This window comes from Protomyctophum parallelum (genome assembly GCF_964188405.1).
Source record: "Protomyctophum parallelum genome assembly, chromosome: 18".
NCBI classification, from domain to species: Eukaryota; Metazoa; Chordata; class Actinopteri; order Myctophiformes; family Myctophidae; genus Protomyctophum; species Protomyctophum parallelum.
In genome coordinates, this window is record NC_139716.1 from 10,261,044 (window position 1) to 10,270,850 (window position 9,807).

At 43.3% G+C, this 9,807-nt stretch overlaps 1 protein-coding gene and 1 long non-coding RNA gene across 2 annotated transcripts; one reads left to right on the forward strand and one right to left on the reverse strand.

Annotated features, from left to right (window-relative positions):
* Window positions 1-2,384: 2,384 nt before the first annotated feature.
* Window positions 2,385-5,861, reverse strand: LOC310875949 (cold shock domain-containing protein E1-like; the record flags this gene model as incomplete). The annotated part of the gene is made up of 2 exons (XM_083789399.1): window positions 2,385-4,353; window positions 5,854-5,861. The coding sequence occupies 2 exons, from the start codon at window positions 5,859-5,861 to the stop codon at window positions 2,385-2,387; spliced, it is 1,977 nt and encodes a 658-aa protein (XP_083645525.1).
* A 318-nt stretch (window positions 5,862-6,179) lies between these two features.
* On the forward strand, window positions 6,180-8,164 carry LOC310875316. The gene is made up of 3 exons (XR_014570637.1): window positions 6,180-6,260; window positions 7,083-7,306; window positions 8,030-8,164. It is a non-coding gene; the product is annotated as an uncharacterized lncRNA (long non-coding RNA).
* The last annotated feature ends 1,643 nt before the right edge of the window (window positions 8,165-9,807 follow it).

A 9,807-nucleotide genomic window follows, 5' to 3' on the forward strand; every position in this document is an offset into this window, starting at 1 on the left:
AAGGCGTCATATTGTGAGAGCTTGTACATTGGCTATTTTTGCATTGTGGCACCATTGTGCCGTACGACTGGTACTGGTATGAGTGGTTAATAGGCATTGAAGGACATGAATTTGGATATAAGATCAATGCTGCTATATCATTGGCCGGCGTATCCTAAATAGAGTTACTCTTGGCATCACGTACAGTGTGTTCCTGTCTAGCAGGATTCTGCACCATTCCAAACCTAGCTTTTGTTAGCACTCCCACAAGGCATGAAGCCGAGTAGGCATGAACCATGTGGTCCCAGTTAGTTATATAGTTCCCCTTCATTCCAAAAGCTGAATTCATGCATAAATAGCGACAACCTTCAGAAATCACTGACCATCCTCCATGTCCACTCGTCTAGTACACACCATCCTCCATGTTCACAGTTTGTCATTTTCAGTCGATGTATAATTCGTTCCATCCACTCAGCTCCAGTGTCAACAGTGCAGAGATGTGCTCACACTGTAGATATGAAGAAGATAAACAATGACATTGACAGGGATGAGTTTTGATGTTTTGCTGGTTTGCTTTTACAGAACATTCCACTTTTACTGTGTTCAACAGAAAGAAAAAAAAAATCTATAATTGAACTGCGGTCAGAAACACACACACACACACACACACACACACACACACACACACACACACACACACACACACACACACACACACACACACAATTTACAATTTACAATTTACAATTTAGGCATTTAGCAGACGCTCTTAATCCAGAGCGACTTACATTAAGCAAGAACAAAAAAGCATGGGAATACATCACATAAAAGCATTTATCATGAAACATGCGTAAGCTAAGAAAGTAACAGTGGAATATCTATATAATTAAGCTATACATATAAACTATACATCTATACTACTATGCTATACATATGTACTATGACGTGCTATGACTACATACAATGCAATTATAGTGCTGTCTACATAACATGCTATAAGTCTGTATCAAATGCTATCTAAGTCTACAGAAATGCTATCTAAGGGGGTGGGGTAAGTGCTATGGGCCATGATGGAGTCTGAAAAGGTGGGTTTTCAGACTACGGCGGAAGATTGGGAGTGATGCTGCAGTTCTGACCGCAATGGGAAGTGCATTCCACAGTTTTGGAGCCAGAAGGGAGAAGAGTTTGGGACGTGTGGAGCGTTGTCCCGGCGTTTTTTGTGAGGGTACTTCCAGCTTCCCTGCGTTGGCTGATCTGAGTGCGTGGGAGGGTTTGTAGGGTACACACACACACACACACACACACACACACACACACACACACACACACACACACACACACACACACACACACACACACACACACACACACACACACTCTTCCTTCACTTCAGCTCTTGAATAAAGCATTTTAAGAACTGCTCCAAATATGAGCCGAGAAAAAGCTTCTAATTCTGAGAAATATGATTCTCCTTAAGGAGGGAACTTTACTTTGTTTTATTCTATGTTTTTTTTGTAGAAAGGCACATACAGTAGTGCAGTGTTTTTAAAGTTTCCTTAAGTAATGTAATGTAGAAAAACTACAAATGTGAGTGTGTGTATTTGCATGTGGACACGTGCATGCATGTGTCATACAGAGCACAAAAAAATAATACGGGTCTAATGATTAGCTGCCTGACATCTGGATCTATGACACAAGTCTATGATCCATGATATATCTATGACATTATATCGTAGAACTCCAATAAACGTATATATTATGTTTGGGTAAGGCTTCAGCCTGATCCCACCACCATTGACATCCATTAAAATGATGATAAAGTAATAATATATAATTAAAATACTGTGGGAAAAAATGGGATCATTGAAAGTGTGTGCAAGACAATTCTGTACATACGTAACCAACAAAACAAGACCAAGGTCCAATAACAGTTTGGCTTCTCTGTGAATCTCTGATGTCATATTGATGTCTTCAGTGTGTACCGTCGTATTTGGACAAGATGGGTGGCTTGGCGGATGGTGTGAAATCACAAAGTGCTGATTGGTTCAGTAGTTTACAGGGACTTGACCGCAACCCCGGGACAAAAGGACCAGTTGAAGGTGCAGAATTACAGAGAAAGAGAAAGCCCTTGAAGAAACACCTGCATTAACCATGCATCCATGCACACTCCCAGTTCCTTCCCCATGTCTACTATAGTGCCACTGCAGACTACAGGAGAGGCTGGGAACTATGGAATGATGAAGGTTCCGTTCGTAGATGTGGACAGGCACATGAGTTACATGTATCTATGCATGGTCTAGGTTTTTGTGTACAAGTTTTTGCGTGTGTACAAGCAAGTTGTTGTTTCTTCGGGATAACGTTTACACAATCTAATCCTTCTTTAGATGAGGTGAGCTCTGCATTGTTCAGTCGATGACACCGGGTTGACGAGTCTTGCGCTCCACATTGAAGCCTTTCGAGTTGTCAGGACCACGGGGCTGCCTCACAATGACAAGGCGGGGGGCACTAGCATCGTCTGGAGTGATGATCTTGAGTCGATTTACCAAGCGATCGGGGCGTGGGGTCTCCACCGGCTTAGGCCCTTCGCTGACTCTGCGTACGTTGGAGGCACTACATCTTCCCGTGCGTTGATTGAGGACTACTGAGAACTCCACCTCGTCCCCGGCCTGCAGTTCCAGGCCATCTTGCACCTCTTTGAAATGGAAAAACAAGTTCTTGCTGTCGCCGACTTCATATGTGATGAAACCAAACTGGTCTTTGACGGACTCCACCAGGGCTCTGCGATGCGGCACCACACTACATGCCATCTTCTGTCCAGTCTGAGGCACGGTACACCACTGGAACTTCACTAACTCTCCCTTCTGCAGGCAATCACATTTGTTTGCCATGCCCATGATGCCAAAAGGGAAACTCTGGCCTTTAGTTTCACCTTCTTCTATAACCTCTATAAGGCCTTGGTACTCTGTCTGGGAGGCGTCCACGCCACGCAGAGGACGGACGACTTTTCCTAAAATCACTGTGGCGCCGATGTCCTCCATGACTCCATCATTCTTCACTGGTTCCACTTTGGTAACTTCCTCAGCTCTGATCTTGTTTCCTTTTCCCTTGGACAGGGTGTACTCCACCATATCGCCAAGCTTCATGCTCTCCAAGTCTCCACACACCTCCGTGTAATGGAAGAAAACCCCTTGGTCGTGATTGGCCATCTCGATAAAGCCGTATTTGTCCTTCAGTGTGGCGACGAATCCCAGCAGTTTCTTGCTGTCATCGTCGACCGGCCGCTGGTCGAGCACTTTGATGGAAACCGCACTTTGCTGTCCGGCCCTCTTGCTGATGGAGAACTCCAACGTATCTCCAACTTGTGGATGACAGGATCCCACTAGATCCTTAGCATGGTAGGGCACAGTCAACTTCACTCCACCGTCTTCATAGGCAATCACTCCCTCCTCCACTTCCTTCTCCTTTCCCTTGCGCATTCTTGATTGAAGCTTCTTGGTGGAGGCCGCCACCAATTCTTTCTCTACCATGCCTTCAAAACGCTGTTCCGAGCATGTGTGGATGGACACGGTGCCCATGGGCAGCTTCTTGATGCGCACTGCATGGTCCTTCTGAGCGGACATCATGTCCGGCACGACAGTGAACTCCACCTCGTCCGAGACTTGCAGCTGGCTGTCGTCCAGGACCTGGCTGAAGTGAAAGAACATCCTGGCATTCCGATCCAGGCACGAGATGAAGCCAAAGCCTTCGAGCATGGCAGCGATCACGCCCGTTTCGCGTATCTCATTGGTGAAGCGGAAGGTGTCTGGGAGGATTTCGATGCCGGTGGCTCTCTCCAGCCTGTCCCTGCGGTCGGTGGAGATGTTGAACCGGACATGATCTCCGTCTAGGAGGGTCACCTTGGACTTTGTGTCATTTGGTCCAAACTGCAGCTCCTTGGCGGTAAAGCCAATCGTGGCAGTGATGCGGCCTGGTAGTGTGTTGTTCTGGCTCTTGGTGGCAACTTTGGGGATGACCTTGGTGACTCTGCCTTCAAACTGCTTGATGCTGACGTCCTCGAGGACTACTGTCCCCTGGGGGAGAAGCCTCACATCGGTGGCCACCTCGTCGCCATCATGTCTGTTGTCAATGGCGAACTCCACGTCATCTCCCACCTGCAGCGCCTGATCGCCCTTGAAATCGCTATAGTGAAAGAAGATCATCTTAACCACGTCGGCCCGCTCAATATACCCGCCAGCGTCCTTGGTCTCAATCACCACACCCTGGCACCTAACGGGCTTCTTCTTCACCAGGTGAATATTATGAGCACTGACTGGACCAGTATGTTTGCTTCTATCCATATAAAAGCTAACTTCTCCCATGTTCAGGTGTATATTACTATTGTATCAACCCTTCTGTGTAACTTCACTATGTTGACGATATCACTGTACTTCACTAAGCTATATCACTCTTGTAATTTAAACCCTTTGTCAGAAATATATCACTACTCTGTATTCATAGGCGCTTATGTTAGAAGTATCACTGCTGTTCAATGGGCTATATCAATCCTGATGCAGGTAGACTAGGAGAGTTGAGAGTAGGAGGTAGTTCAAAGTGAACTATAAGAATGAATAGATTTGCCATGTACAAGCTTCTAAATAAGGCTCAACGTGGGGGCATACGTCACACACACACACAATAATAAGCGCTGTGATTGGACAGTCACAACAATGACAACATATGAGTTTACTAGCCGAAGTTTCATCGGTTTGATGATGACGTCATGTGTCATGTCATGTGAATGCAGAACCACTGGTTTGTAAGAAGGAAGCCCAAAAGCGCAACAATACTTAAACATGGCAAAAAACCCACAACTACCAACATTTACAAGTTTTGCAGAAAAAACAAGGTAGCTTATAATAATAGGCAGACATGGCAACACGGCACAAACCGCGCAAAACGGAAGTGAGGTCATACTGTGCGACGAATCGGCTAGGCGCATTTTTGCTGCCTGTGTTGTTGTTGTTGTTGTTTTGTCTCTGCCTTTGTGTAAGTAAGTTAGTATTTCAGTATTTTATGACATCTAGAGTAGACATAACTTGATCGTCAATGTTGCTCACTAGTCTGACTAGCCTAAATGTTAGACTCTCGTAGATGTATTTATCGATTCAGACAGTTTCAATATACGAGAGTCTAAAGACGCATTGCCCATCCCATGGTGAGGAGCCTGAAATCCCCTTCCCCTGCCTCCGTAGAGCTCTGAACATGTACATATGCAAAATCTAAGGTGCTTACCCTGCTGCCCCACCTGTCCGACTTATGTACGCAAAGCGTTATTAACCCGTAGTTCCGTAGCTTTCATTAAAACAAAAAGTGTTTAATCCACTCGGAATCTTTCGTCCATCTTGGATCTGTCCTCCATTGCAACACTGCACAACCGCGCCCCCTTCCCCTTGGCGGTCTGGGTTGCACTCATTTGGGGAGACGAGGACAGATCCAAGATGGATGACAGATTCGAGACAGTGGATTATTTAAAACACTTTTATTTATTTATTGAAAACTACGGATAAATGCATCTAGTCTACATTTTAGGCTGTGGTCTGACGTTATAGCGGTGTGTGTGTATCATCAACACGGTCATTGTCTGACCCTTTAGCTTGTCTGTCATAAGCGTTCATTAACTGACTTCAGGCTAGCCAGATAACTATTAGGCCTACTGTTTTATTTCTAAACATGAACTTCATATGGACCCCTAGCCCAAACATTTAGATTCTCGTAGAGGGTTTTTTTCGATTAAAAAAAAAAAAAACCTCTACGAGAATCTAAATGTTTGGGCTAATGGACCCCCATTGAAAAGATTATGTGCCATGCATGGCCCACCCATAAGGAAAAGCTTACAACAGCATTCTGGGTGGGGAGGGAGAAACCCTAATGCCATTGCTATGAAATGCACCATAACTCTCGACTTCTGATACAAATTTAAATAACCAATACAAAGACGGTTTTGGTCATTAGAAAGACTACTTTCCCCGGTGGACGCACTCTGAGCCCCCCACCACACGTATAAAATGCACAAATGACCACGATAAATGTTGATTAATTGATATATATATATATAAAAGAAACAAAATGCTTTCTTCTCGATAGTAGTCTGTTATTGGTTCTAAATGACAAAGATTGATTCTGTTGCAATTTTCATTTTATTTGATTTTGTTTTTTGTTACAGCTGGTCAGAGCTGTAGGCCTGATCCTGCCTGACCTGCTTCTGACAAACTGTGGGGAGATTGTTGCTCCTGAGACTGTTGGTATGTACGTCATTATGACTTTATATTTACTCGTATAATTATATTATTACAATCTTTAAAAAACAGTCCTTTTAAAATCTTCACATTGTCTATGCTGTGCAACAGGCAAAGCAAATTCCTCACTCCTGTGAAGTTATTTTATCGAGCTCCTGATATAATTCCCTGGGGAGTAGATATTTGTACGGTATATCACACATCAGGTAGTGTTTGTGCGAGTTACAACTTGAGTTTGTGGCTAGATCAGATGTGGTATTACTATTTGGACTGTCCTGTTGTGTAAAAATATATTTGGTAAGATTGTGACTTAAGCAATTTGATTTGGGAGTCAAATTAATATGGGGGGAAAATATCAAATTTCTTAGAAAATATATAATTTTTAGCCCATTTCTTATTTAATATCATTTATGAAGTGGGATATATATATATATATATTTTAGATATATGTTTACGCCGAACTGTGCTTAACCCATTCTGACCGGGCACCCATTTTGGTGTTGGCATCATGTCGTGCTTTAGCTATTGAAAAATAGCAGATCTACAAGCTCATATCGCACCACCGAGTGGCGCGATACGAGCTTGTAGGTCTGCTATTTTTTAAAGAAATCGAAGAACGACTGACATTTTTAGAATCTGATCTCAGGTCAGAATGGGTTAATCAGACCAGTGTGTGTCCAGTGGAAAACTCGTATGAATCTGATCTCAGGTCAGAATGGGTTAAGTTGTGCCAACGTAACCTTTTTTATTTTCTTTTGTGACGATCAATAGATGATCCATTTCACCTAATATTCGTGTATGTTGTCCCTCTCTGTGTTTGGTTTCCAGGGTTCTCCAACCAGACCAAAATGACCAGACCCAAATGTAAACCTTGCCCCGACTGCCAGCAACCCAATCAATTAGGCACAAATAATTGTAGCAAATGCTATGCAAAATTCCCGTTAAAACGCAAACTGAAAGAGAGGGAGGCCAAAATCATGCAGGGTGGATGGAGCAAACGTATCATGAAACATGGAAATGGTGTCCGAATTGTTGACCAGGCACGTATAACTGTAAGTAACAATGCTACTATAAGTTTTGTATAACAAATAGTTTGGTCAATGTAATTCATCACAGTAGTCGGAACAGAAGATATTACTCTCATTTGTAATTTATCGCCAAATCTTTGTCCTCTAGGCTTTTAGAGCACAATATAGAATCACGTTTTAGAAGAAATTATCCCGCCGTTTAGAGGGCAATTGCAGCCCATAAAATAAGAACTTAACACTTGATGCCCATGACGTGTCCACACGTCTTCATAATTTCACCTGTAGGAGGTGTGGACACGTCTTTAGGTACTTTTTAATGATAAAAAAACTTGCTCGTACGTCCCGGAGCTGTTTTGCTGCGCACGCAGCCATTCATTCGTTTTTCACTAGGGTAAATTGAATCTGTCTCCAACAACTGACACGCTATGATGCTATGACAAAGGTATCCTCATGTCAAAACACTAAACAGGTTTTGGATTGTGATTTGTGTTAAACATTTTAAATGTATTATTTTTGTTCAAATGTCTTTGAATGTCTATAATGTGATACATTGTGAGCTTTTGATCAGCGTTTGTCAAATATTCAAAGTATAAAATGGTTAAATGTGGTTAAGCTGATTTTGATGCTATATTTAGCTGGGACCTGGGAACCCCTTCAAGGACCTCTAGTCTGGGGGTCTCTGGACCTCACTTTGTGAACCACTGCTTTAAAGAGAATGTATGTTGGTGTCTACTCTGTTTATTGCAGGTTAGTAGGCTGGAAGCGTTGGGCTACAACCCCCTTCTACTCATAGGGAGGAACAAACCGACTAAGTACGCACCGTTCAATTGGATCGCAGAGGTAGTCACATATCTGGCTTCTGAAGACCACCGGAAGAAGGTCTTGCTGGATACGATGACCAGGGCATATGATTATGAATCTTGAAATTGAAGAGTAAATATTATTTCCTATCCTTGAAGGCGTAGCATTTGTGAGTTTTAAAAATAGCTGATCTGGAAGCTAGATCAGCTGTTTTCAGTGAATGTTGTGCCAGGGACCCCAGAAGAGGACACTTTTTTTTTTCTCTTCAAAATTATGAAAACATTTTTACATTTTGTATAGCAAGCTTGCAACATGTTAGCTTGTAGATTGGCTTTTTTGAATAGCCGAAGTATAAAATATGTCTAAACTATACTCTCTGTTCCCATAGACTAGTTATTCTCCCAGGGTCAGTTTCTCGTTAATGACTTGGGATCATGGCATTCATTGCACATTCATAGATTTCTGTTCAAGTCTAACTCTATATTCCTTGTAGGACTCTTGAGTGCCTTGGAATTATTTGAATGACATATTCTTTCACTTTTCCTTCACCTTTAGTCTAACAAAAGATTTTAGTGGCTGTTCCTACCCGGATGTTTTTGATTGTTTTTGGCCCTGCGCCACCCTCAATGATGAGTAAATAATGATATGTAATCTGGTTTCTTTCTGCCCCAGGCGATGGTGACGCTTATTTAGCCCAGATGGACGTTGCTCCTCCTGCAGCCCTGGTTGAGGCCGCTCCTCCTGCCCTCCTCGTTGAGGCCGCTCCTCCTGCCCTCCTCGTTGAGGCCGCTCCTCCTGCCCTCCTCGTTGGCGCTGCTGCTCCTGCCACCCTGATCATTACTGAATGGTGGGTGTGATGATGATGATGATCCATATAGACAAATCCACAGAGGGTTGCCTGGGTGCGGCCATTACTGAGGTGTACCATTAAGCACAGTAGCACTGATTAGCCACACCTGGCCTACGGAGCACCTGCTCCATGGATTACACCTCAGTAATGGCCGCGCCCAGGGCACCCCTCTGTGGATTTGTCTATAGAGGGTATGCACATGACATCATCGTACCTGTAAGTTATGCGGGAACGCCCACTGAGTGGCAAAAAAACTACTTTCTGGCCTTGACACCCCATACATCCAAACAGAAAAGTCCTGTCTGTTTGCATTAAACAATGTTAAACTCACCAACAGCAGGACGACAATGACAATGTCAAATGTCAAAGCGACGACAGAGACTTTTGTGGGGAGGAATTGATTTGTCATAATAACAACTAAATTGGGGGCGAAAATAATTGCCTATTCTAAATTTGAACAAAGGAGAAAATAGTTATTGCTAATTAATTTATACATGCACATTCCTTATGTCTACAGCTTCCAATTGAGGACCTGCCATACCTCTGGACCTAATCCTAGACGAATCAGATGGATCAGATCGTGACTGGGAAGGGGAATATGTCAAATATGTAAAAGAGGAATATGTAAGGTCATAATCGTGCAATATATATGTATATATATGTCAAACTGAAATATTATTTAGCAAGTTTGTCTAAACACTACTTTTATGTGTTTTTCCAGGCTTCTTCGTCTCACAACAAGGGTGTCAAGAAATCGGCTCTAGCCCATTCTGACCGGGCACCCATTTTGGTGTCGGCATCATGTTATGCTTTAGCTATTGAAAAATAGCAGATCTACAAGCTCATATCGCGCCACCGAGTGGCGCGATACGAG